The sequence below is a fragment of the Larus michahellis genome, chromosome 9 (assembly GCF_964199755.1).
Source record: "Larus michahellis chromosome 9, bLarMic1.1, whole genome shotgun sequence".
NCBI classification, from domain to species: Eukaryota; Metazoa; Chordata; class Aves; order Charadriiformes; family Laridae; genus Larus; species Larus michahellis.
Window position 1 is genome coordinate 23888557 of NC_133904.1, and position 27079 is coordinate 23915635.

Genomic DNA, 27079 nt, shown 5'->3' on the forward strand with positions numbered 1-27079 from the left:
ACCAGCACCCACGGGCAGTCCCTGAGGCCCCACTGAAGCCCCTCACCTCCCCAAACACAGCCTCTGCATCTCAGCAGAGCCGCCCCTCCCCGAGCAAACACTCATTTCTCCATCCTCCAGAAGACGGCTTTGTATTTTAAATCCTGCCTTTGCATCTTTCTCCTGCTGCAGGGAATGCGAGGGAGACAAACAAAGCAGGTCAACAAGCAAAGAAGCAGCGGGCCCGGGGGTGCCCACCCAAATCCCCCAAATCCTGGGAATTTGAGGCTGTTCCACAGCAGCCCAGGTGTTTGCTCCAGCATTTAAAACCCCATGCTGCGCAAAGACTCCCCCTTGTAGACAAATCCCCTTCTGTGGATACACTTATAATTGAGTTTCACACTTAGAAACATGTAAGGCATAGAAAAAGAACAATCATTTCTGCCTTCGTTTAATTAGAGAGTAATAGATTTCCCCGCCTAACATATCTACAGGGAATCTTGCTGTGATGAGCTACCTACTGACGCTGGATTACTTGGAGATTTGCTCCTTTTCAGGAGGGCACTAATTAGCACCCTGTGCCCAAAGGCAGGGGAAGGGGTCAGGGATGGAGCTCTGCATCCTCCCACCCCCCGCCATGCCCAGGAGGGACTGGAAAGGGTTTCTCCTGGAAAGGGTTAAAGCATCCTGGCAGGATGGCTCATTAACCCTTCTTCGGAGCCTGTCACCAGCAGTTGAGTGGGATGTGCCCACGCATGATGGTGACATGCTCGCACCCACACAGCCTAGGCTGTCACATGCTGATGGCATCACCTGATCTGTGGGAAGGTGTCTGGCACCCTCTGCCCGGGACAGCCCCAGAATAAAGAAGCTTTTTTCCTTCCATCCCCAAATTAGCTCTTATGGCAGATCAAAAAACGAAGGGGAAAGAGCATTGCCGTGCCCCCTGCGGAATGGTCACCGGCAGCGCTATAGCTGTCACCCACTGGAGGGGTTGTGCCCAGTGGGGTCCCAGATGGGGTCTGGGGTCCCCACAGAAGTGGTCGGAGCAGCATCTTTCATTTGCTCCACGGATGCAAGCGGGCAGAATCAGGCTTGGTCCTCTGCACTCACCCCTGCTCCGTGCCCTCCACTGGTTCAGAGCCCCCAACCCCCCCCGAGATGGGCTCTGAAGATGTTCAGGACATGCTTCTTAGCACAGGGCACTGATGCACCATCCGCCTCCAGCCAGACGTCAGCCTGCCCTGCTCCAGGACGATGGGCACCAGCAATATCAACCCATGGCAAGGGGGTCAGGAAGCAACGCCCCTGCCAGTGACAGCATCACACCCAAGAAGGGCAGTGACAGCCCCCACCAATGCCTTGCAAAGTGGGTCCTGACCCCCATGGCAAAAAGCCCTAGCTCACCTGGCACACCAGCAGCCAGGCTGCGAGTCCGCCCGACGCACTGCTCTAGATTCAAAATAATCCCCCTTTTCTCCCTTACACGGCGCTATTTTTAACCCCAATCCTGTTCACAGCCTGGCCTCAGCGATGGCGGCGTCAGCACGAGCGTGAAGACAGGGAGCTGGGGCTGGGATACACCGAGTTGAAGCTCTCCCGGCGGGAGTGCTCTAGCTCCCCCCCCTGCTCCACCTTCGTCTTGCTCAGGGTCTTTTCCAAGCAGGGTCTGGCTTCCTCTGGGCTGGAGGTCCTTGCACCGCTGCAGATGCTGGGGGCGATTCACACAGTGATTTGCTCCAACGCCAGCCCCCCCGCAGCAAGCGAGTTTCCTACCAGAGTTGCCCCCCCAGTTTGGCCAGTGGATGAGTATGGGAGGGAAAAGAGCAAGGAACCCGCTTGGATGCCCACCTCTGCCTGAGTGGTCCTGCCAGGCTGCAGGACAGTGGCTGCAGGATGAGTGCCCCATGATCTATTTTTAAAAGCTTTTATCAGCAGTTTATTGCAGGGCAGAGGAGATGGCTCTGGGTGACAACTCTGTACCTTGATGGTTTGTCCTCTTTCCTCCCGTGACCCTCACCGGCCTCTGGGCACCCACCCACCTTCCTTCCCACCCTGCCCCAGCCCCAGCCAGCCCTGCAGTGGGGTGTCCTGCTGCCCCCGACACCCCGAAGCCTTTCGCCCCCTCCTAGAGGCAACTCATGGGCCAGCAGCCTCCCCACGTCCTCCAGAAGACGATCACCCTCTGCCCTGTCCCCCAGATGTCCCCTGCAAAGGGCGTGATGGGATGGACCCTGCCCAGAGTTGCCCCAGTTTGAAGTATGGATGAGATGGGGGGGCTGGTTGGGCGGGGGCGGATGAGTATGATTGAGATGCGGGGCCAGGAGGCAGAGGTTTGGATGGGTACAGATGAGATGGGGGGCTGAGGGGCAGAGGTTTGGATGAGTACGGATGAGATGGGGGGCAGAGGTTTGGATGGATACGGATGAACGGCGGGGGTGTGGGGCAGAGGTTTGGCTGCTCCCCCAGCTCCGGGGGGGCAGAGGCGGGGGTCCGGGCGCAGCTGGGCTCCGGCAGCAGCTCCGGGGGGAGGCGGGCGAACGGGCGGAGGAAGGGCCCCCGCAGCCGTTTTCCGACAGCGGGAGTGGGTCGGTGCCATGGAAAACAAAAAGGCCCGGGGGACGGGGAGGGGAAGGAGAAACCCGACAAGGGCCGAGGGAACCGGCGGTCCCGTTTTCCACCCTTCCAGAGGAACCAGGGCGAGCGGGCTCCATTCCCCTGAAGCTGCCGGTGAAGGGGCAGGAGGGGCCGGGGAGGGGAACGGGGGGCCGGGGAGCGGCGGGGAGAGCCGGGTCGGGGGAGGGGGAGCGGGCTGGCAGGGCCGGGGAGGGAGGGAGGGAGAGCTGGAGGGTTATTCACGGCTCTGGTATGCGGCGTGCGGGCCCTGCTCACGCCGCCCCCGGGCTGCCTCCGCCCGCCCCGGCCAGGGGGCAGTGAGAGAGGCGGCGGGGAGAGGTAACGGTGCCCCCCGGGGGGCGGGGAGGGGGGATGCTGGGGATGGGGGGTGGGTCTGGGAGGGGAGGGAGCGGCGGTGGAGGGGTGCCCGGGGAGCTCAAGCGGCTCAAGACCCCCCTGTCCCGGCGGGACAACCCCCACCCCGTTGCTGCGCCCCCGAAGTCCAGCTCCCCCCTCCCCAACCCCCCGGCATCCCGCAGCTCGGTCGGGATGATGGGGATCTGCCCCGCCTGGCTGAGCAGGTTGGGCTGGGACAAATAGGGGATATCCCAAAAATACAGCAGCCGGGGGCTTTAAATGCATCAGCCGAGGAGTATTCCCCCCCCACACACACTGCCCCCCGCTCCACCCCTCCATCACCCCCACAACCCTTAGAACTCCCTCCCCATCCCTTGAAGCCCAGCTCTAGGGTGGTCTATCCCTGCAGGACAGGAGCCTTTGTGTCCCCTTTCGCCCCCCCGCCCCCCCCCCCCCCGCTCCCAGCCCACGAGTTGTCGTGCAGGGCTTATTCAGAGTCTCCCGTTGCCAATAAACCGTCCCCCCCCCTCCTGCTTTAAATGACAGGGTTTGGGGACTGGAAGGAGCAGTAAAACTTGCCTACAAGGCAGAGACAAAGGGGTCTCGGTGCCAGCTCCTCGCAGAGCCACAGTTAACCTCTTCCCCGGTGGGTCGCAGCTTCCAGACGCTGGGAACCACGCAGGCACAGTCCCCTTTGCAAGGCAAGAAGGAGTTAGCTCAGAAATATTTCACTTTAAAGACTTCCAGCAGCCAGGGACCCCACACTCTCTTGCTGAGAAAAAGCACTTGAGAGGCTGGGTTTTTTCCACGACATGGAAAAAATATGGAGATGGGGGTTGGTTTGAGGTCTGAAAGCGTGCTGAAAATCCCAACAACTCAATGGTTCAGGGGAACTGCAGCTGAGGCTGGTTGTGAAAGAGCTGCGGTCAGAGAAACGGAGTGAACCCAGAACCCCCAGCTCCCACTTCTCATCCCAAAAGCTGGGGAAACGGCATCCCGAGGGGTCGGTATTTCGTCAGAGATCAAAAAGAGGCATTTTTCCAGTAGGGAAGGAAAGGGTTTAGGGGGAAGTTCCCCCGCTCACGTAGGTAGTCAAAGGCTCTGCTTTTGGCAAGGAAATGCCTTCTTCAGATTAGGGGCTATTTCAAATAGCCTTTTCCAGATGAAGTGCTAGGCATAATCACGGGGATGCTTCGCTCTTCTGCTGCTTCCTCTTATTACTTGGCAAGAAAATGCAGATCCCCATCTCGGCTGGACCCATCCGGTTCATTCCCCTTCTGTCTCTGTTCCCAGGAGGAAGGATGAGGCCCCTGCTCTGCTGCCTGGGGCTGGCTGCGCTCCTGGGGCCCTGCCTGGCCTGTCCCAGCGCCTGCTCCTGCTCCACCAAGAAGAATGGGCGGCTGTTGGCTGAATGCGCCTACAAGGATCTGCAGGAAGTACCCGAGGGGTTGTCCTCCAACGTGACCATCCTCACCTTGTCAGCCAACAGGATCGGCTGGTTGGGGCAGGGCTCCTTCGCCGAGGTTCCTGAAGTGCAGTCGCTGTGGTTGGGCTACAACCAGATCGGGGTGGTGGAACCAGGGGCTTTCGCCTTGTTGGTGCACCTGAAGAACCTGGACCTGAGCCACAACAAGATAGCGGATTTCCCCTGGCAGGACCTCCGTAATCTCAGCGGGCTGCAGATCCTGAAGATGAACAACAACCGCCTGGCGGGGCTGCCCTGGGACGCTTTCCGCTTCTTGAAGGACCTGCGCTCCCTCTGGCTTAATGACAATGAGTTGACCACCCTGGCCGAGGGCACCTTTGACAACCTGCCCTCCCTGTCCCAGCTGCAGATCTTCAACAACCCCTTCAACTGCTCCTGCAAAGTCTTCTGGCTGAAGAAGTGGACTGAAAAGACCTCTGTCTCCATCACAAAGGGGGGGTCTACCCTGTGTGTGGCTCCCAGTAGGCTGAAGGGCAGGGCGGTGACAGACATCCCTGACCACCACTGCATTGCCCCCTCTGTGCAGCTCACCTACCTCTCCAACTTGGACAACACCGTCATGTACGATGGCCTCACCCTGACCCTGCACTGCAGTGTGGCAGGTAGCCCTCCACCGGAGATCAGGTGGAAGATCCAGACCTCCAGCCGCCGTGTTGAGATCAATGGGCCCAACGTGGCACGGGATGGAAACGTCAAGCAGAGCCAAGAGCGCTTCTTGGTCTTCAAGAACGGCACCATGGCCATCCCCAACTTCCGCAAGGAGGATGAAGGCATCTACACCTGCCTTGCTGTCAATGACGTGGGCACGCGGGATGTCTCGGTCAATGTGGCCTTGGCTGGGTCAGAGAATCCAGCTGAAGACCTGCTCCAAGATGACCCCCAAGCCAGCCACCTCGGGGGTCGGAGCTGCTACAAGGGGGACGAAATGGATCCCTCTGGTGCTGGGGAAAAGCTGGTGATCGTTTACCACATGCCAAGGGAGTCAAAGAGCAGGTCCGGAGGAGTGGTGCCCCAGGTCGACCTGGGGACCCTCCTGCTGGCTTTGGGCATCGTGCTCTGGTATTAAAGGGGGGAGAAGGAAACAGTGCCTCGGGGTTCCCCCTCTTTCTGTAGCATTTATCTTCTCGTAGTGCCATGCCTTTGCTGAGCTTCTGGGAACTGTGGGCGGTCAGGAGTCAAAGGGGACCAAGACTCAGGTCCAGGGCTGGTTGTTCAACCCCTCCTTACATGGGGGTCAGGGCTGGGCTCCATTAGGTGGGAGCTTTAAACAAGCTCGGGGGATGTAGAGCAGATCCTCACTGTGCTGCCGCTTTCCAGGCATCCAAATCCACCACCTCCTGACTTATCTCCCTCCTAAGACCAAAGTGTGGCTGCAGGATTAAAGGCCACTCTCAACAGGGTGACCGTCACCCATCCCCAGAGCCCACCACCATGAGCCCTCCTCCACCCACAGCAGCAAGCTGTGACCAGCCAGGGGATCTCTCGCAAAGAGGATCCCATCAGTCCAGTGGCACCAAAGATGACATCCCCGCTGTGACCAGCGCCCGGGCCCTTGGCTGGGTGCATCCTTCCTACCACCAAACTCGCATGGAGTGCCAGGAGCAGAAGGACCAGTCAGAGAGGGGTCCCAGGGCACGTGGCTCTGGGGAACAGAGATATGAAGGTGCTTTTTAAGCAGGATAGGTATGGTAGGACACATTGGATGGGCTTGGACCAGGCCCTTTTGTGGAGCAGGAGAAGCTTTACCACAGGCTTCATCCCTTCAGCCCACAAAGGGCTCCTGCTGGCTGGGTGCTGGGAGCACCCAGGGTGCCTGCACCCTCCCTGCACGTTGCAGTATCAGGCCCTGCCACCCTTGGTACCTCTCCCAGATGCGATGCAGTTTTTATTTTTTTTTCCTCCCCTTCCCTTTCACCGCTGAAGCCTGCAGTCCAAAACACTCGGGCTGGGCTGGACCCACCGAGCCACACTGCTCCGGCTCCGACCCCGGAGGGGAGGGATTGAGCCCAATAAAAGACCAAAATAATTTCCCAGTGCTCCTCTCTGATGGGAAACCAAGCGGGGAATGTATGATGGAGTGGTAGGAAGAAAGATTGGGAAAAACCCCAGGTGACAGAGAGAAGCTGAGCTGACCTATAAACACATTCCTTAAGTGCTTTAGCATTCCCGCACGGGACATATACGCCATACCCGGCTGCCCTGGGGTGCTGGGGGGAACCCCTTGTCTCATGGTGGGGTGGGCTGAGCATCTCCGTCTCCCCATCCCAAGGCACGGGGTGGGGGGTTCCAGCTCTTGTGCCTTCTGCCAGTGCTCGCCTGGGGGAGCTGGGTGGACCCCTGCAGCCACCCTCGCCTTATAACCAAAGCTGTACGGACAGCAATAAATATCTTTTGGTTTTGTTTGGTTTTTTTTAAACAAGCCGGTGTGTGCTGCCTCTGTGCACCCCCGAATCCCCCAGACCCAGAATCATCTGGGGTACCGCAGCTCGTCACCACTCCCTTTCCCCCCTCCGCTCCCCCAAATCCCTCCCTGGCTTTTAGCATCCCCGCCAGCTCCCCTAAAGCCCTCCCAGCTCCGTAGCATCCCCCCACGATGACGCTGGAGGGAGGATGTATTTATAGGGTACCCCAAAATCACCCCCCCACACACACATCGCTGCTGGCAGCAGGCAGGGGAAGGCGGCAGCGCCAAAACCAGCTGAAAAGCAGCCGTCCTGGAGCCTTAAGCCTCCACACAAGCTCTCCAGCCCCGCATTCTGGTGTCCAGCCAGCTCACAGGGTAAGGACAGGGGCAGGCGAAGGAGCTGCCACATGCCAACACCGTCCGGGTACGGCGCCGAGGTCTCCGCGGGGGTCCCAAGGCAGAAACAGCCCAGAAACAGAAAGCGGCTTCTCGCACGAACGGCCTTTGATATTTAACAGGCAGGCGCATATTTTTCCCATTACAGGCAGAAAGGATGAAAAACATCATAGCCCTAACGAGAGTTTTGGTTTCATTTTATAGGATACCACTTTTAACGTCAATTTTATCCCAGTCAGGGTCCTCCCCTCCCTGCCTGCCCGGGAACATCGAGGTATGGGAGCTTTTTCTTGCAACTTTGGCTGGGAACAGGGTTTGAAGCCTGGGATAAGGATTAAAAAAAAATAAGATTTAGGGTCCCAGCAGCCATAAGCCATGCCTGAAAGTCTCTGCCTGCCTTGCAGAGCGGCTGCTCCCCCCAGCTCTGCTGTTCTGTCACCAGGAAGGTGACTTGCTCTGTGTTTGCCAAGTTTACTCAGAGCTTTTACGGCAAATTATTAGCGATATTAAGCATCTCTCGTTCATAACAAACAGGGCACCCTGCCACACAGCTCCTGGGTTGGATGCAGCAGGTGACACCACACCTGGCGTCACAATCCCGGCTCGGCACAGCCACCAGCTGGCGCGAAGTCAGGGATGCCGCAACCCCCCATCAGCTCCTCTCTGTCCCTCACGTTTGCGAAGCCACGGCATGGCCCAGACCCAAATTTCCATTCCCTGTTTTTTTGTTAATGGTGGTTGTGAGTCAGATCAGCTCTCTGAACCACCTCAAGGTTGGGTGGAGAGGACTCGGGGTGTGTTGGGGCAGAGCTATCCTGTGGCTGTACCAATATTGGGGGTTTGGAGAGGAGGTGGGAAGCCACCATGAAGAAGAAGAGCTCAGTTCAGCCCCAGGACACCATGCTTATGTCAGCGAAGGGAACGAAAACAAGCAAACCTCCTGTCTTCCTCCCAGGGCTGTCATCTCTCACCTCGGTCCCAGCCCGCCGCCTGCCAAGACATCTCCAGGAAGCCTCGGGCAGGGCTGTGTAAACAGATGCCGAAATCCAGCTCCACCCATGGCCCAGAGCTGTACAAGATTTCAGGGATTACCGAAGCTGCCTTCAAAGCCCCAGTGCCTCAGAGACCGGAGATGGTTTGGGATGGGCTGCAAGGGAAAGGCAAAGTCTTTGCCTTAGGGCATCCCTTCACCTGACACAGGCAGGGCACCCGGCACCCATCAGTGAGGCACCTCTCCTGTGCTCAGACACGCGAAGCCCATCACGAGCTGGGAAAACAGCAGGAATCGCACCTCAGGCTCCCGCTGTCTTAAAAGGAAAATGACCCAAATCTGCCTCCGGAGGTGCCACCACTGTCACCCAGCTTGGTGACATCGTACTATGTGCCAGACAGTAATCAAATGAGATTAAACCGGTGTTGGTCAGGGCAGCGGATGCGACAGGGCTTTGAGCATCCAAGCGCAGCGGGTGGCTGTTGGGGCAGCAGATGAAGGTTGGGACCCCCCCCTTCTCTTCGCTGGGATGGAAATGCCAGGAGGAGGAGGGGGGTGTCAGGCTCCTGAAAAAGAGATGGCTCCCACCCAGGGAGCTTCAATGTTGTGGGGAGATGCAAGGACCCTCCAGGCAAACCCCGAAGCGCAGGGCTCAGCCTCCCTCACCTCCAAACCACACCAGCAGTGCTTGCAAGAGGGCACAGGGTCCTTGAAAGCCTGTGAAGAGTGGGTTTGCTCACCTCCAAGGAGATCCCCAGTGTGAGGGGCTTGTAGAATGGTACGGGTTGGAAGGGACCTTAAAGCTTGCCTAGTTCCAACCCCCCTGCCCTGGGCAGGGACACCTCCCACCAGACCAGGTTGTTCCAAGCCCCATCCAACCTGGCCTTGAACCCCTCCAGGGATGGGGCAGACACAGCTTCTCTGGGCAACCTGGGCCAGGGGCTCACCAGCCTCACAGCCAAGAATTTCTTCCTCAGATCTGATCTAAATCTCCCCTCTTTCAGTTTGAAACTGTTCCCCCTCATCCTATGGCTCCACTCCCTGATCAAGAGTCCCTCCCCAGCTCTCCTGTAGCCCCTTCAGGTACTGGGACGTCGTTATAAAGTCTCCCCAGAGCCTTCTCTTCTCCAGGTTGAACACCCCCAAATCTCTCAGCCTGCCCTCATAGCAGAGGGGCTCCAGCCCTCTGATCATCATCGATCGATCACCACACTGAGCAGCGGGGATGGCCTGGCCGCCCTGTTCCATGCAAGGTGGACTGCAAAGTCCCAAAGGCGCCTGCTTTAGCGAGGCTGAGGAGGCTGAGAAGGTGTTGAGATGGAAGAATAAGGAGCCACCAGTACGACTTGCCACGAGCCCTCCCTGCAACAGCAGGCTGACGCCAGGCATCCTTCCAGCCACCAAAGGCAGGATTTTCCAGCGACACATCATGGGAAGACGTGACCCAGCAACACCTTGGATGCCGACCTTTGGTGCTTTCGCCACAAAATGTCCTGTTTCCGTTCCCATTCTTTATGGGAGCTGTGGTTTAGAGGCCAAACTTTTTGATGGGAAAGCAAATTGATCCGCTTTGTGTTCAAATTTCCCTAAGGTGGGGAGGGGGAATCAGAGATTTGGTTCCATCATCCCCCCCCTCCACCACCACCAGGTCAAGCAGACCTACCACAAAGCCTCTGCTGAGCAAGGTCGGTCCCAGCCATCACCCGGAGACATGTCTACGATGATCCTCCTGTCCCTTCTGCCGGGTTGGCAGCGTTGACGTTTGGCAATGGCCAATAAAGCACAGCCCGAGTGTAGGAATGAGGTATGTGATTTATTAACCTTCCCCAACTCGGCACGTCCAAGCGAGGTGTAAAACTGCTTTCTACGGATTCAAGCCCAGCTCGCTCAGAGGGTCACTGACCCTGGGCAACCGCTGGCTTTAAAAAAACAACGGAGTGGCAGTAAGAGGCACCGAGGGGACAAGAGTTACAGGGAACAGAAAATGAATGGCTCTGCAGCCTCATGGCCCAGGACAGAGCAGATGGGGATTTCAGCCTTCATGATACTGGGGTGGGGAATAAGAGTCCCGGGGTTAGGCATGGCACTCGAGGAGAGCCAGGATCAGCCCTGAAAGGGAGAAGTTGGGGATGGGGTTGGCAGCAGGGACCTTCTCTGCAGGAAGACCACGCCAGGACGCAGGTAACTCCTCGTGCTCAGTCTGGCTGAGGATCCCTACACACACACACACACAAACACACACCTTCTCCCCCTTTCCTTACTGCCCTGGTGCTGGGGATTTGTGCCTGCCTTGCCACACGTCAGAAAGACAACCGTTGAGAGCTGGCAGACTCGTTGCAGGAGTGACTCTTCAGAAGGTGTTTCTGAGATGCCTGAAGGGTTTAGCTTGGCTCATCAAGGCCTCTCCATCTAGGTCGGGCTTGGAGGTCACCCATTGGCCTTGGCTCTGTCTTCGCCTCTGGACCTTGGTAGAGCTAAAAACCAGCCCCCATCACCACTGGAGAGGGACCGGAGGCTGGAGAGGGGCAAGAGGTGCCCAAAACTCCTGCCAGAGCAGGAGGAGAGTCAACGGGAGACAGGGATGGGATGGGACAGGAGTGTGCAGGAGGAGGGAGGCAGAGAGAGGTGGGGAGGCTTCTCTGGAGGTCAGGGCTTGGGGTGGCTGAGCTGGGTGCCGTTGGCTGTGGGGTCGGAGAGGGCGGTTTTCCGGCAAGCTGTCAGCGAGGGGTTGTTGAGGAGAGTGTAGGCCAGCCACCACCGGGCTCGGCTCTGCTTGAACCTGGCTCTGCTCGGTGGTGCCTTCTTGGGCTGCATCAGCTGGATGCCTGAAAGGGGACAGGAGGGGGGAATGATTTCAGCCCCCCAGCTGCCCCTCGCTGGGGGTGCCCAGAGGCCACCTACACCCTGGGTTGAAAGCAGATGAGCCCCATCCTGCCCTTGCATGGGCCGAGGAGCTGGGGCAGCTCCTGAGATGGAGATGGTCACACGCCAAACAGGAGGTGGCGTAAAAGCCGAGGGAGCAGCAGAATCACAACCCTCAACCATGCCTTTACCCCAAGGCCCCAACAGCATCCCCGGAGGAGCAGCAAACCCACAGAGGAGATGGCAATACCACCCCATGGTGATTGCCCGTGCATCCCACCGGTTGGTGGTGGGAAGGTCTTACCTTCTTCCACGTTGGTGGCCCGGAGCCCCGACGGCCCCTCCGACCGGGCTGGCTGGAGAAGCAGCAAGCAAAAAGCTTTCATCACGGGGTGGGACTGGCTGACCTCGATTTTCAGATAGTGGCAGTATGTGTGGTAGCCTGGGGGAACACAGCCCACATATGGGGTGGGCGGAGGGGCCAGACTTCATGGTCCCCCCCCCTCTCTTCTGCCCTAGAGCAGAGGGGAAGGTTGTTTGCCAGGCTCCGTCTCTGCCCTGACAAAATTGCTCGGCCTCCGGAGCCGGAGATGAGCTCCGCTCCCAAAATCCCAGCAGGAAAAGCCAAAGAAGGGCTGAGCTTTCTGCCTTCCTGCTCTTAGTGTGGGAGAGACGAGGGTCTGCTGCCTGTGGGGACACAGTCTAGCCACTGGTGAAGCCCAGGGGACCCCAGCAGGGCATCACCCACCCTTGGGGATGGATAAAAAAGCAGGACCATCATGAGAAGCCACTTGCTCCAGTTGTCCCATCTGCCCGTTTCTGAACATAGAGCATGAGGACCTGAAGCCACCCTCGCTCCCAGCAGCTCCAGGTGAGTCAGGAGCCCCTGGCTGTGTCCCTTGGGAGCCTGATGGTGGGAGAAGGGCCCCCATGCTCACAGTGTTGCAGAGGGACCCACCCCGCCATGTCCTACCTGGGTCGAAGGTCTCCACGCTGCGGTTTAGCAGGCTGATGTCCAGCTGGCCGAAGTGGATGGAGTTATAAAGGCCAGAAATGACCATCCTCCATACCCCAGCCAGGACACCCACCAAGACGTTGATGGGGAAGAGCAGGTAGGTGACTATGTAGAGAGCTCGCCTGTGGGTGGAGGAGGAGGAGTAAGGAACACAAACACCACAGGACGGGAAGCGCAGCCCTTCCCTGCCAGAGAAACCTCCTGCCAAAAAAAGCCTCCCACCCTTCCCTCTCTCCTCGGCAGACATGGTCCCTGCTTGAGGTGTCACCATCCCATGGAGAGAAGCAAACACCCTTTAGGGCTCTTGGAGAGGAGACAGCCTGGTGCACCATCAGGACGTCAAAGCTTGGCCTCCATTTCTCCTTGAAGGCTCAGAAATCAGATAAATCCTGAGTATGGAGGTTTGGGATGGAGGACACCAGCTCCTATGGAGGCCAGAAGAGCCTACAGCAGCCTCCCTGCAATGCTGGGCAAGTGATGGAGGTGATGGAAGTGCCTTGGCTGGACAGAGCAGGACACCCAGATCCATCTGTCACCCTGGTTTTCAGCATAAGGAAACAGCTTAGACTGTCTCCGTGCATGAGCAAGGAGACACATTGGCTGGCAGCATCTGAACCTGTCCACTGGATCCTGAGGAATACGAGGCTTGCAAATGGGGTGGTGGAGCAGGGCACAGACCTCACCAGCTTTACCCCACTGAAATCAAGGCTGTAAATGACCCACAACCCTCCAAAGCATCTAAAGAAACCTCTCTTGGTGCATGGAGCCACTTAAACCCCTCAAACCCACAGGATTTGCCCCTTGAGCTCACAGTAGAGTGGACACCATGACATCAGGGGAGGGGCACGTGTAAACGCAACACAGTCTGGGGTCTCGGACCTCAGGAGGTACAGCTCTGCCCCAGAGGCTTCCCACATCCCCATACCTGTTGGTGAGCTCCTTCCGGAGGGGATGCTGCTCCAGGAATTGGTAGTGAGCTGCCAAATTTTGCACGATGACGGCAATGACCAGGGTCAACCAGAAGGGCCTGCGTGGGAGAGAAGAGTCAGGTTGGACACCAGGAGGGTCCCAAGCATGAGACACCATCCCAGGCAGCAGCAGCCTGCAGCAAAGTTGAAAGAGGCCAAGATAGAGCCTCCCCTTGATGCAATAGCCCAAAGCACAGCATGGCCATGGTAACGGGTCTCCCATCCCTCCCCAAGGGCTGCGAGCGCTCACCACATGTTCTGAATCATTCTGAAGAGGTACGTATTTGTGCCGGACTGGAGTGGGATGACGAAGAGGAAGGTAAACCCCACCGAGCAGATGAAGAAAATCACTTGCTGGATGAGGAGACCTGGGAGGGAGACACGGGGAGACAAGCCATGTCAGGGGAGGATGGAGAAGCGGTTCTTGTTCTTAGTCTTACTCCCCAAACTCCTACTCATTGCTGAACATGTCTTTCATTTTAATCCCACGAAAAGACTGCGCGATCCTTACCTGCCTCCCCCGCTCCAAACACAATGCTCTGCACGGGATTTAATTACAAGTTCAGCCTTTCTTATCGCTCCCCACATTATCCCTGCTGAGAAGAGCCATCACTCGGGGCTGCAACTGCGATGCCTCATCATAAAAATCAGCCCGAGCTCTGATTTCTAATCATAAATCACACCGAGATCAGCAGCGGCTGCGGTTTCCTGTGCTTGAGCTCGTGTTTCACCTCCACTGCTTTGCTTTAATGACTTGAAAACCAAGAGATTAAAGCAGGAGGTAGATTCACGGCAGCATGGTGAGATGCAGCCAGCTCTGCCAGAGATGCTCCAAGCACTGGGTGGCCAAAGGAAAGCTGCTCCTTGCTGCCAAAGGGGTGCAAGGAGCTCCCCAGCTCCTACCTCCACAGTGATCTCTGCAATCTGCCTGCAAAATAGGTCCACTTTCCTGAGGAGCGGTCACCAACAGACCTGGTGATACCCTCTGGCCCTTCCATCATCCCCCCTGGATCTTCAGCTCGACTCTCCTGTGCAGCCTTGAGGTGCTGATATGGTTAGTGTTACACGTGCACCACCGCAGACGCTGCCCAGAGTCACCTGCCGTGGGGCGGAGAGGCCTTAAAACATCTCCGACCCATGGTGGGGTGAGGATTTCTAACCCCCTTGATGTCCTCCACCCATCTGTGGGACGGACAGCCTTCCCCCAACCGGGGAGACCCAGGCTGCGCTGGGGAAGACGCGCAGCAAGGAGGACCCGGGATGTGAAGACTGGGACTGGAGGAGACAGACAGTTGGTTGCACGAGATGCTGTGACAGCTTCTCGAATCAAAATATTTGGGCTTGAGCCAAAAGGAGTCATTGTTCCCCCCCCCCCTCCTTTTTTTAATTCCCGACCATTTGGTGTTCAGCGTGGTCCTCCCCACAGAAGGACAGATTGCGTTGAGGGAAAAGAGGAACAAAGTCCCCGCAGCCATCCCTTTGCAAAATGGGGCAAGAAAAGGGGAAGAGATGCTTAAACCTGGGGTAGGCTGTGCAAGGCAGGGGGGTCCGTCACCCACCCACCCCCTCCCGCCCACCCAACACCCTTTACCCAGGCAGGCGAAAGCCGTCTGGAAGCTGGCAAAGCTCATCCAGCAGACGATGGCTCGTCGGGATGGGCGGAGGATATGGGCTTTGTAGAAAACGTCCAGCACGGCCCCTTGGTAAAGCGCCTTCAGGTTGTTCCTGGGGAAGAGAGACCAGCTGCATCCTGGCTTGGTGACGTGGTGGGGGCCAGAGGAGCGGGGACCACCCTGTATACCTGTGCATCACCAGCGTCCTCAGGAGCATGGCACAGGTCAGCAGGCAGCACAGCACCAGCGAGCAGATGTAGCAGACTGGGGAGGAGCAGTGGGGAGAATGGCTGGGTCAGGCATTTTATTGTAAAATACCTCAGGAGCCTTGCAATGGGCTGAGTTATGGGGTGCTGTGCCTCAGTTTCCCTCCCTATCCCCCTGTGTGATACAGGGATCTCCATCTCCCAGGTGGGCATGAGCTGGTGAGACGGTGAAAGGGAAGGGGAAAGACAAGCAACCGGGGGAAATACCAGCGGTTGGGTCAGCTCAGCACTGGAAAAATCATGGAGCAAGCCGCAATGAGCAGGCAGTGCGATGGAGAGAGCCTGGGAAGATGCTTTCGGAAAAATGGATGCTGGGGGGGGAGGGAGGGGAAGCAGGTCTGGTAGGAAGGATGGAGATGTCAGGGAAACAAAGAGGATGAAAGAGGCTTGGTGACTCAAGAAAAGCCATAAAATTCCTCCCCCCAAGTTTAGTGGTACCCTAAAGTAATGCTGTGGAGGGAGTGGGACACCCCTGCTATCCCCATACACCCCCCTCCACAATCCTGGGCTTTTAATTATCCGGAGGGGGAAGGCGGTGGCCATCTGCTCGATTCCAGCACATATCAAAGCCCGCAGCCGAAGGGCAGCATCTCGGCTGCTCGGAGATGCCTGGCACGGCACCAGCCTCCCGCGGCCGCCTTTCATGTCTGCACGGCTTCGGCAGCTGGTTTTTAAGCCTCCCTGGAAGCTGCTCCCATTCCCGACCAGTTTCCTGGACCATCCTCTGGGTTAGAAATCTCTCTGATTAAGTTCTGAAATCCTCCCAAAATCACCTACGGTTGCAGGAGCTGGCTAGGAAACCCACCTTCCAGTGACCACAGGTAATATTTGACGGTGTTGAGCTCTTTCTCCATGTCACCCGGGATGGCTGGGCTCTCCGAGGGCACCAAGCCAAACTGGACCAATAACACCACGATGTCCTTTGTCATCCCCGCCCGCACGATCTGGATGGTGGGGACAACGGCCACCAGGAGCAGCAGGGCCACCTGCGAGGGAGCGGTGCCATGTGAGCCCCCAGGGTCACGGCATCCCTCCACTGAGTCATCACCTTGGCTTAAAGACTTAAGGCTGGCTGAGCCCTGGAAGCACATGGCCAGTTACTGCGGCTCAGCCGAGGGATGGTAATACCTCGAGGCACGTTAATACCATCCCCATAGCCAAAATTGTGGCATGGCAATGACCTCTGGGCTCCTCTGCCTCCAGAGGATGAAGCCGAGAAGGCAGGGAGGGGATTCTTCTTGGCATTTAACCATCAGCATCACCTGGTAGACAGCAATCACGGCCGTGGTTATGGACAGGACGAGCTTCAGGGGGATCCGGAAACCTGGAATGCAGAAGGGGAGGGGTCTTATCAGAGAGGAGTCGGGATGTGGGATCATGGGGGAAGAGAAGAGGAGGATGGCGGTCCACCCAAGCCAGCAGCCAAAGCAAACGCCCTGGGGGAGAGCGCTGGAACGGGGAGGCCAAATATTAATTGGGATTTCCCCAGGGAAAGGGGATGTATAGCCGGGAGAGTTTTCTCCGTACTTCGATCCGCCTTTCCCACAAGCCCATGGAACCTCGTGCACCCACAGCACCGAGTCCCAGCAGCCACGTCCCTTGGGGTGGCCACCACCCGGGACAGCCCCTGCTTCTCCCATGGGCAGAGGGGGTGAGGAGCGGCTCCCCATTCCTGCGCCGTTAGGGATTTTTATCCCCTTTGCATAGATTTTTATTCCCTTACTGTAGCCTTATCAAGCAATCAGGCTACAATATTAGCACAAACCGTGCCGGAGCCTCACAGCCACAGCTCACCACGGGGGGTGTGGGGGGGGTGGGGGTGGAGGGGGGTCCAGCTCCCCACCCCAAACCGCAACAGTTTGTGGGAAGCCGAGGCGTCGCACGTGCGGCGGGCAGCAGCTGCCGCGGCACAGATGCTTTGGGGAAGGAGCCAAGAAAGGCATTTGCTCTCCCCGGGGAGGGGGAGGCAGCCCGTTTCACCCAGCCGCTGCCGCGGCCGAGAGCGCGACCTGCGCCTGCCCGCAGCCCACCTTCCTCGGGAGCGTAGATGTAGGAGCGTAAATACGTCCGGACCCTCGACAGGAGGTTTTCTTCTATCTTGGCGGAGCTGGAGGGGAAAGAAGAGGGTGAAATGCACGTTCTTCGGTAGCAGGGACTGTCTCTGCCCCCGTTGCAGCCAGGCAGGGCTGGCACAGGTGCTCGCTGGTCTCGGGAAGGTGCCGTCCTTACCTCCCCTTCCGAGGGCGTTTGGACAGGACAGCCTTTAGGTACTTCTTGTAATAACCCTTCCCTGTAACCTTAAAGAAAACAGCAATAAATTGCCTGATTTGAACACAGGGACACGCTCAGGCACTCGGGACATGGGGAGGTGACTCTTTTGGGGAGGCTTTCAACAGAGCATCTCCATCCCACCCAGCAGGCATCTCCTTGCTCAGCTACCCCCGGCCACCCACCCATTGCCACCCACAGCACCCTCCGTATGGGACATGGGTGATGGGCTCCCAGCCCTCATTTGGATAACGAAAGCGCTGGAGCGATGCTGGCATCAAATCTGCTGGCACGGCAAAGGTGGAAATAAATCCGCCTTGTTCTCATCAACAAAGCGGCCCAAAACCAGGCACACCGGTAAGACAGCCGAAAACTCCCATTCCAACCAGCCAGCTCCCAGCAAGAGGCTGGGGGTCACTTCAGTCCACGCTTGGGCTGACGGCTTTTTTTTTTTTTTTTTAAGTAGGTTTTTCCTCCTCTCTTCCCAACAAAGCCCGGCATTTCCCAAAGGGCTGGGGATTATCCAGCCTGCTGGGAAAACAAGGCGACCCCAGTCCCGGCCTGAATGGGATGCATTGATGCCTTAAGCCTCTTGTACTAAGGAGTTTACTCCAAAGATGGATTTTTCACTCCCTCTCCAAATCCAGCGAGATAAACAGAGCCGTGATCCGTGCCGTGAGATGGGTGGAGGGAAGGCGGCTCTCAGTGCCGGAACAAAGTGGGGAACACGTGCTCCGGGGAGCACCCCAGTTCTCCCAGTCCCCAAGGCAGACAGAGGGGCTGCAAGGGCAGGAGAGGTCCCAAAACCACGCAGGTCCATCAAGGGCTTCTCCTGTGCTACCACTCCCCGAGTCACCCTGTGGATCTTCATTACCTCCTTATCCAAGGTCTCCTCCTGTTCAGTGAAGCTCCTGATGAGCAGGGCTGGATACCAAAGACTTAAGAGCACAAGGCAGAGGATGATGGGGACGTAAGAGAGAGTGGAGTAGTACCTGTATATCTGGGAAGAAGCAGAGCTGTCACACGTGGGACCGCCCCAGCCCAGGCAGGTGACACCTTCGTGTCACTTCAGGGATGTGGTGAGAAAGCCACCTCCAACCCTGGGCCACACCAGCCTCCTCGCTCCTTCCCCGGGCAGTGGGACATGTACCTTGGGTGACTGGGGACAATCCACCTTCTGCCAGATGTGGACCACGCAGTGACACCAGGAGAGCAGGCAGCCCATGAGGTAGCTGACCCTGTGCCGGACGGTGGCACAGGCAATCAGGGGGTAGTAGAAGGCAGGGTAGTAGAGCAAAGCCAGGATCTTCCAGTACTCTAGATGGGATGGTGGGAAGAGAGGAGGGCAAGCAAAACAGGGAAGAGAAGGCAGTGCCCTCAGTATGGACCAGAGTGAACAGGCTGCTCGGGGGATGCCACCCAAAGCTGCATGCCTCCTGGGTGGGGAGGATTTGGGTGTCTGCAGGCCAGGAGGGTGCTCGCCTTACCCCGGGTGCTCTGGGAAGAGTGGGTGATGAGCGGCAGAGGGTCCCTGTCCAAGACCAGCACGCACAGGGAGGAGAACAGGATGCCAAACACCGCAGCCACCAGCCCTCGGTTGCCTTCCTCCTCCAGAAAGTTGGCCGGGCTGCAAGCCAAGGAAGGGATGAGCCTGCCACCAGATGGTGGCCACCCTGTCCCCACCATCGTCTGCTCCACAGCTGGTTTATCCCATGCTGCACCATAGCATCCCTCCACCCACGGAGTGACAGGGACCCTGGGGACGGGTCAGGGTACCTGAGCAGTCCTGGGACCCCGTTCCAGCAGCTCCGATGGAGACGCCTGCGTTTCACCAGCAAGGACAAGCCCACGAGCACAGCCAGCTGCCAGAAACCCAATTGAGGGAGCAATAAATACATGAGGAGGGGCGGGGCGGTCTGGGTGGATGTCTTGGACATGCTGCTCTGTGATGGGAGCCTCTGCAGAGACTCCATCTCCATCCAACACCCTAAATCCAGCCACAGCTGAAGCGGGGACAAGCGCTTCTCAACCTACTCTGATGAGTTACAGGCTCTAAAAGCCTCAGAGGGACCGTGCTGGGAAAAAATAAAAATAAATCAAAGCTTTCCATTAACTATGGGCATGAAACAAAGTCTAGAGCTGTGCGAGTCCCTTGTTAGAGCATCCCAGCTCAAACTTCGCTCCAGCTCAAGCTGAAGGGCCCAGACCTGCTAACTGGGGGTAGATGACCTGAGCTGGGGGACAGAAAACACGATGTCGGGGCAGACAACCCACCGCGCGGGACTCGGCGGGTACTTACAGAGACGGGTGCCATGCAGACATGATACAGTCTGGGAGAAACGGTGGGGTCGCAGTCTGGGATTGCGCTGGGAAACATGCTAGAAAGAGGGGGGAGGGGGGGGAATAAAAAAATAAAATGATGTGTTGGGTTGTATTTAGTCCCAAAAGGGCAAAGCAAAGATCCCAGGGTATTGCCCATGCGCGTGGCGGCAGCAGAGATTTCAGTCTGATGCTGAGAAGGGGTAAACCTCTGAAGAGCTGGGTTGCACAACTGCCAATAACCAGGGATGAAGTCACCCTCACGAGATGATTTTATGATCAAGCGAGAGAGATAACATCCAGGAGGGGCCCTGAATGGATCCCCCGCAGTGCCCGGGCCACCTCCCCGCACATACAGGGATGAAGAAGAGATCAGCAACGAGGGATGAAGCCACCCGTTTACCTCTTTTACACCCCAATCTATTCTCACTCTGCCTTTTCGAGGGACTCAGCCTGCAAAGCATCACTTCTCCTCGCTGCCTAAGGCACCGCGTTTATTAAACGCCAGCCGGCAGGCTGAAGACCAGCTGAAGACCACTTGCAGGGTGTTTTGATGCCTTTTTCCCATGGGAGAGGGACCAGCCCCAGGGCCGGGATGATGGCGGAGGGGCTGGCTGCCACATCCCCTGGCCAGCCAAGGCCAGCCGAGCAGGCGTGCCAGGCTTCGCTTTATTTATTCACGCTCTGGCCTCCATTATATCCCTTAATCTCCGCCTTGCTGCAGCCCTCCTCCTCTCCCCAAGGCCAGGCGCCATCGTGCCCAGCCACCCTCTCCCAACGCCGGGCAGCAAATCCCCGTGCCGGGGGAGTGGAACCCCCTGAGCCCCATAACTCGCAGTGTGGGGGAAATCCGTGGGGTGGGCAGAGACGGGAGACCAGCCCCAGAGCAGAGCCCAGGAGCAAGGCTGCAGGGAACCATCATTCTCCGAAGGGTCTGATAGCGAAATTCGGATTTCTCAGGCATCGTATGTCCAAGGCTGTCACCAACCTGCCCAGAAAAGTCTTTATAGGACCAGCTGCCATCGGCAAAGCTCTGATTTCTGCCTTTTTTTCCACTGCCAATGGCTGGCCTTGGATAGACCAGAAAGTTCCCGCTGTCCCAAAATATCCAGGCTCTGGAAATCCAGGGCACCCGCCCACACGATTAAGAGCACAGGGACACCAAAACTCTTTCTGGTGTCACCAGGGCGTCAGCATCTAAATCCAGAGCAGCCAGGAGCCATCAGACAAGCAAACCACCCGCCGATGCTGCCTCCATCCCTTCACCAACCACGGCTTGCTGCAAAGGACACCCAGAAATACCCCAAAAAGGCTTCTCGAAGAAGTGTGGGTCATGCATGTGGGGGTTTGTCTGGGGAAACCAGGGCTGGGCAACGAGATTTCAAAGGCCATTTCGCAAGGTGGAAGATTAAGGATGAGGAAGAACCCTTTGGGCTGGTCACCGCTGGGATCTCCTCCTGCTTGTCCTCAGGATCAGGTATCAGTCAACTGAGCGGTGTAAAACCCACCCGCAGAGGGTTAAGTCAACAGAGGGACAATAGGTGCTGATAGATGGGCCTTGGGATGCTCAGCTTTGAGCCTTGTAGGGCACCTCGGATAATTGCCCTACTGCTCCGTGCCTCAGTTTCCCTTCTCTATAGCTCTTCTCTTGTCCTTGGGAAGGGCACTCAGCCAGAAGGGCATGAAATGCTGGGTCCTTGCTGTGAGGTTGGGCTCTGGGGTCCCATCCCCGGGGCAAACACAGCCCATGCAGCGCTGCTTTTGGGAGTACACCCCGGTAAAGAGCAGATCATTACAGATGGAGAGGGAATAGGCTTTACAAGGCCCATTGATACACCAGCTGCGGGAAAAGGCTGAATAGGTGATGCCACGGCTGGGCATCCATGTAATCCCGGGGGTGCTCAGCCCTATTTTGCAGGTAGGAAACCTACTTTAGCATCACCGTGCAGGGACCGGGCCGAGCCCCCTTCAGCCCTGCCTCCCCACCGGTAGATCGGGCTGTGCTGCCAAATCGCTTCGCCCCTCACCAAAAGCCCGCGCGGCTGCTCGCGGGGAGCTGGGCTGGGATCAAGGCAGGGGACAGGGCTGTGTTATGAGGATGTCTTCAAACCCAGAAGCACGGAGCCAGAGCAGCCCTCCCGGGGGTTCCAGAGGGGTCAGGGCAGCAAGTTAACGCCGTCAACTTGACTTTGCATTTTGGGGAAGGCTAAGGGAAAGGCAGAGTAAGTAGCAGAGATGCCTGCTGCAGGATTTACTCTGGCTCTTGTCAGAAGCACCTTAGAGAAACGAAACATTTTTAGAGGGGCAAAACAAGCCTTTTTAATCACCTCCCACTCACTAGGCAAATAAATCCTGGCTCTGCTGCTCAGGAGACCTCACTCTACAGAAAGGGGATAGAGCAGCCTGGCAGGAGGCTGGTAGATGCCCAGGGTGACCCCAGCAGGGACAGGGGGACACGTGGCACCCGCCGGTGAGACTGGACACTTACTCATCCTGTGGCACAGCTGGCTCCACGGTTTCATAGATGTACCAGTCAGAAACAAGGTCTTCGGTGCCAGCAAAGCCGATGTCCAGCGGAACATCGTGCGTCCCACCAGAGCCGTTGGCTGCCACGGCCATCTCCTCCTTCCCTCTGTGGGCTGGAGAGAGATGGCGAGAGGTAGAAAGCAACTTGGTTTTCCCAAGGCGCGTCCTCCTGGGTTCTTGGAAATGCAGGGATGGAGGTGCTGAGCCAAGAGGCTTTATCTTCTCGGGTCACTCCGGCAGCTGGAGGGGACCAGGAGCTTTCAAAATCCAGCTGGGCCTCCAAGGATCTGGCTTTTATCTGGACTCAAAGGGAGGGAGAAGGGATGAATCCCACCCACACACAACTTGAGTGCTTGGGGCACACCTAATCATCCCCCAGCCGCTCCCTGCCCGCCACGGGATGCTGATAGACTCGGAGCCTTTTTGTTTGGGTTGTTTAACAGCTTTTACGCCAACAGCTCAAAAACCAGCACAAGGGTCAAGTTTGGGGCTCGGCGGCACAGGCTGGCTGGGAAAGCAGGGATGAGATCTCACCACAGTCGGGGAGCTCATGACCCGTGTCCCCAGTGTCCCTCCGTGCCACCGGATGCCCTACACAGCATCCAGCCTCCCCCAGCCCCGGGGAGGGGACCTCAGCCCCTCTCCTTTTGTAGCAATAAAAAGGAAGAAGGATTTGTCGCGGTGCCAGACCCAACACGCTCTCGTTTCTCCTTCTCCCCGTTATTTTTGGATGACTTTGGTCCAGACGGCCCCACACCCTCCGCTGCTGTCCCAGAGCCACGTCACACAAGCCACAACGTGCCTCAGCTACCACCGCTATCAGAAAGGCAGTGCCCAAAGATGTCCCCGAATGCCGGACAGTGATGCTCAGTGCAGCCCCCAAGCCCCAGTCCACGACCTGGGGACACCTCATCCCACAGCCTGGGGACATCCCAAACCACCCAGGGCTGCTCGGTGGCTCCAACCAGACAGGCAGGAGATGGATGACTGAGCCGGCAGCTTTGCTCTGGGCTGCTGTTTGTACAGCTGGTGTTCACCGGGGACCATGATGGATATAGCTCACCAGCTTCAAAGAAATTCCCCACACCAGGGCTGCGGCCCCACAGGCAGCCCTGTATCTGGACAGACAAGTGGCACTCACCACCATGGCCACACTGCTCCATGGCCTGATGCTCTGCTGGATGTCACAAGCCCATCCAGATTTTTGGGTCCTCTCCAGGGACTCCCTCTAGGTCAGGACGTAAGACCTGGGACCTCCGCCTCCCTTCCCAGAGGGCCAAAACTCATCAAGAAAGCAGGTCCCCCCCAGCATTCGGTCCACGTCAGGGTGCCACCACCATCCTGCTCCCCACCAGCGCAGGCTCCAACAGAGGAAGGACAGACCCCACCACCCCTGGGTGAGCACCACGCTCAGATGGACCCCAGACCTTGACCTCAACCCACCCAGCACTGTGTCCCAGCCTCAAGGCATCGACTCTCCAGCCATCCCTTGATTTTGCCTGCACAGGGAAGCGGCTCTGACCTCACCTCCCAGGAATGTAGCACTCTGTAAACGTAAAAAGGTAGAAGGAGCCTGCAGAGTTCATGGCAGTACACACGTCTGCAAGCCTCTTTCCCCTCCTGTGGGGTCACCAAAGGGTGGCAGAGCTTGGAAATTGGGGCTGTGGTTTATGCAGGTAAAGCAAGGCAACGGCATAGGGCAGCATCTCTCCTGGGATGCTGTTTCCCCTGCCAAGCAGCATTTGGATGAAGGACGGTCTCCAAAAGCTACTGTGGGATTGCCTGTGCCCCTCTCACCTCCCCCGTGGGGGTCACCCAAAGGAGGACAACCAGCAGAAAGCAAGATCTACCTACCCAGGCAGCGCTGCCCCGTATGACCCACCTCTGAACGAGCCAGCAGATGCCACCTTGCCGATGCCCTGATTAGCAGCCGCTCGGGAACACGGCGGCCACGGAAAAGCAGGAAGGAAAGGAGAGAAAGGCTCAGTGAGAGGCACGGTGCTCACCACCCTCTGGGAGCCCCACGGGGCAAGCTGCAGCCTGAATCTGAGCTGGGCAGCAACATCACGAGACCAAGCTGACAAGCTCCCTGGGTGGCGTGCCTGCTCCCCTTCCAGCATGTCCTTGCTCGGAATATTGCCTGTGCCTGACTCTGGCTGGGTATGGGACCAAGGTGGGTCAACACTGTCCCAGCACCAGGTGATCTTCAAATCCTCCAGCCCAGCCTGCTCATCTTCAGGAGATGGATGCTGGCCCACTCCAGGGGAAGGTCCCCTCTCGCGGTCCACCAAGCAGGGTGGCAACATCTTGGTCATCATCCACAAAAACCAGGTGTCTGGAGAAATCAGGAGGTGCTTCAGAGTCTCCAACCCATCTGTTGGACACTATTAGGCAAGCCATGGCAGCCCAAGGCTGCATGAGTGATGGTGTTGACACAGCAACAACCAAGCCTGGAGCCCAGTGGATGCCCTGGTGCTGTGCTGGAGCAGACACCTCACTGGGGATGGGCATTTCAGCTGGGGAGAAGGATGTGATGAGGCTCTTCAGCCTCACCGTGGCAGTTAACCCTTCCTATTACTGCCCAGGCTGCAAATCCTGGGGTGCTGGAGGAAGAAGAGGGAGAGGTATGCCAAAAACCACAGCGGGATCAGCATCCCTGGCCAGGACAAAGCCACCGCTCTCCACCCTGCTCCACGGGTGCTGGCTCTTTTGGCCGGAGCCAAGCCAGGAGCTTCACAGTCCCTCCATGCCCTGCTTTTCCCCGAAACCTGATCTCTTTGCTCCTCTGCATAACCTCCGCCAAAACAGGCTGGGCCTTTGATCGCGGCAGCCTCGCCCGAGATTGATGGGTTCAATAAAGCTCCTTCATATTCTTCATTTCTCACTATCCATCACTCTCCGGGGAGCTTTTGCATCCCACCACTATGAATTAAACTGGAGGGGGGAAAGAGGGGAGCCATAAGGGAATTACCCGGCCCCCAACCCCCCCCCCGCCCCTCCTCCCATCTAGCCTAATGGTGATGCCTCATGTACAGCTTTTAATAAAAATGATAAAGATCTCATTTCACAATTGTTCAGGGAGCCCTTGGGCCGAGACTGGGGGCCGGGGGGGGAGGAGGTGGGTGGGAAGAGTTGTTTAAGTGAGATCTCCTCTAATTCAATTGCCATTCGGGAGCTGCACGGGTGGTTGCCGGGCTGGTCCCTGCAAAGCCAGGTGGCACGGCGATGGCTTTGGAGGACACATCAAAGTACAGGAGCTGGTGACCCAGCTCACGAGATGCTCATCCCCAAAGGTGGGTTTAGCAGCTTCATCTGACACTTGGAGACGCAAAGCCTGGTCTCGCATCAGGACAAGCCAAGCCAGCCAACTTCAGCCCCCAAATCCACCAAATGCAGTGTCCCAGCCCCAAAATGAGATGAGAAAAGTTGGCTTGAAGCCCCTCATGCTCAGCTGGGAGGGGCAAGAGGACAGTCGGTCCCATCCCTTCCCTCTGCCAGTGACTCTGGAGCCCTACAAGCACCAAAGCCCCCCCGGCCAGCTGTTGCCTAGAGCTTTTTGAAGACTTTGATCACCTTTCTGGAAAAGCGGAGTTTTTCCCAGCATGAAGATCATGCTGTCCCTCAAGTTCCCCGAACGCAAGTGCCGAGGAGCCCACACACACCCAGGACCGTCCAGCCAGAGATGGCCGGGAAGTCACTGCCCACCCTTTCCCCGAGACAGGCTCAGCCCCAGGGGACTGAGGACGCTGAACTCATTGCACTGATGAGTCCATGCGGGAAGCCCGGTGGGGGCTGGTGAACTCACTGCACCCCAGCCCACGGCTTTCCCCATCCCCTCGGGAAAGCCCCTGCCCGGGGCAGGGAAAGATCCGGAGGAAGTTTTTCATCCCACCCAGCCATCCCGCTCCGACAGTCTTTTCCCCCCAGCTCAGCCATGGCGAGGCCAGTCCTCATCCGATCCAAATCCTCACCACCACCACCACCTTCTCCCCCAAAATCCCTCCCGCACCCCGATCTCCCCCCACCCTGGGGAGAGCAGCGGAGCTGCTCCGGCTCTTCACAAACCCCCCTTCCCTCTGCAAAGCTGGAGCCTGTAGATAATAAATCCACCGCGGAGATCACAAACACACCAGCAAGCCAGAGGAAGAAGTTCCTTTTGCATTTTAAAAGCAAAGGCAGCTTAAACATTTAAGCCAAGGAAACTGTTTTGAGGTTATTTTTAGGCTCCTGGCCCCCCCGGCCCCCACCACCCCAGCTCCCTCGTTTCAAAGCAAAGACGGCAGCACCTGCTGCACAATGAAGCCGCCCCCCCGACAAGCCAGTGAAGGAGAAAAGTCAGGAGTTTGCAGGATTGCACCAAAACCTGCTGATAAAGTTGTAGATCAGCATGGAAAGCAGCGCTGCGGGGAGGGGGGGGCAGGTCAGGGCACAGCACCCCATAACCTCAGCTCCTGCGACACTGGAAGGGAGCAAGCATCCCCCAGGAACATTCCCCCCCCACCCCAGGATTCCTTCCCAAGAGGGAGCTGAAATCCCTACTTAAGGGCAGAGCTGGGACTCTTTTTTTTTTTTCGGGGGGGGGGGGGGGGGAGGCTGCTCCTGCACTCCCAGAGCAGGATTTACCCCACCGTAAGCAAAGAAGCTGCAGATTGAAGCTTGAAAGGGTCCGTTAAGCCCAGCGTCCCCCCCGCCACGCCAAGTTTGCAAGAAGCAACGACCAAAAGGGGGTGGGGGGAAAAAAATAAGAAGACAGACAACCAGAAAAAAAAAAGAAAAAAAAGTTACCTTCTTCTTCCAACCAGCGACCTCCTTGAAAGGGCACCCGGAGCCTTGGCTCGATGGTGGTCTCGGGAGAGACGTGTGGCCTCGCTAAGCTGGGTCTAGAGCATCTATTTGCGGGAGCCCAGTGCAGGATGCGGCCATGCGAGCTTCGAGGCAAAGTTCAGAGCACCGGCGAGAGAGCGGAGGCTCGCGGCGGCTCGGGGAACTTTATCCCCTCCATCGCCAGGAAGG

General features: G+C 57.7%; 2 protein-coding genes across 4 annotated transcripts; one reads left to right on the plus strand and one right to left on the minus strand.

The window, feature by feature from the left end:
• The first annotated feature begins 2552 nt into the window (after positions 1–2552).
• On the plus strand, positions 2553–6851 carry ISLR (immunoglobulin superfamily containing leucine rich repeat). 2 transcript variants are annotated; one of them, XM_074601525.1, is made up of 2 exons: positions 2553–2709; positions 4246–6851. In XM_074601525.1, the coding sequence occupies exons 1-2, from the start codon at positions 2577–2579 to the stop codon at positions 5502–5504; spliced, it is 1392 nt and encodes a 463-aa protein (XP_074457626.1). In that variant the 5' UTR covers positions 2553–2576; the 3' UTR covers positions 5505–6851. The 2 variants fall into 2 exon arrangements, with proteins under 2 accessions (XP_074457626.1, XP_074457627.1); XM_074601526.1 differs by lacking the exon at positions 2553–2709 and adding an exon at positions 2865–2934.
• Positions 6852–10022: 3171 nt separating this feature from the next.
• On the minus strand, positions 10023–27027 carry STRA6 (signaling receptor and transporter of retinol STRA6). 2 transcript variants are annotated; one of them, XM_074600341.1, is made up of 18 exons: positions 26852–27027; positions 22029–22364; positions 19521–19599; positions 18998–19083; positions 18709–18848; positions 18372–18538; positions 18096–18221; positions 17183–17250; positions 16984–17060; positions 16216–16277; positions 15759–15939; positions 14876–14951; positions 14666–14799; positions 13325–13442; positions 13032–13133; positions 12065–12228; positions 11396–11533; positions 10023–11054 (listed from the first exon to the last, which is right to left on the minus strand). In XM_074600341.1, exons 2-18 carry the CDS (start codon positions 22157–22159, stop codon positions 10876–10878), a joined length of 2028 nt encoding a protein of 675 aa, XP_074456442.1. In that variant the 5' UTR covers positions 22160–22364; positions 26852–27027; the 3' UTR covers positions 10023–10875. The 2 variants fall into 2 exon arrangements, with proteins under 2 accessions (XP_074456442.1, XP_074456441.1); XM_074600340.1 differs by lacking the exon at positions 26852–27027 and having other exon boundaries at positions 11396–11447; positions 22029–22286.
• Positions 27028–27079: the final 52 nt, after the last annotated feature.

Excerpts from the sequence above, each read along its gene's own strand:
- ISLR (XM_074601525.1), top strand. The coding sequence starts at position 2,577 with ATGGAAAACAAAAAGGCCCGGGGGACGGGGAGGGGAAGGAGAAACCCG. Across the intron at positions 2,710-4,245 it reads CCATTCCCCTGAAGCTGCCG|GAGGAAGGATGAGGCCCCTG; the intron begins GTGAAGGGGCAG and ends CTCTGTTCCCAG.
- STRA6 (XM_074600340.1), bottom strand. The coding sequence starts at position 22,159 with ATGGCCGTGGCAGCCAACGGCTCTGGTGGGACGCACGATGTTCCGCTG. Across the intron at positions 19,600-22,028 it reads CCAGCTGTGCCACAGGATGA|CATGTTTCCCAGCGCAATCC; the intron begins GTAAGTGTCCAG and ends CCCTCTTTCTAG. Across the intron at positions 14,800-14,875 it reads AGGACGCTGGTGATGCACAG|GAACAACCTGAAGGCGCTTT; the intron begins GTATACAGGGTG and ends TCTCTTCCCCAG.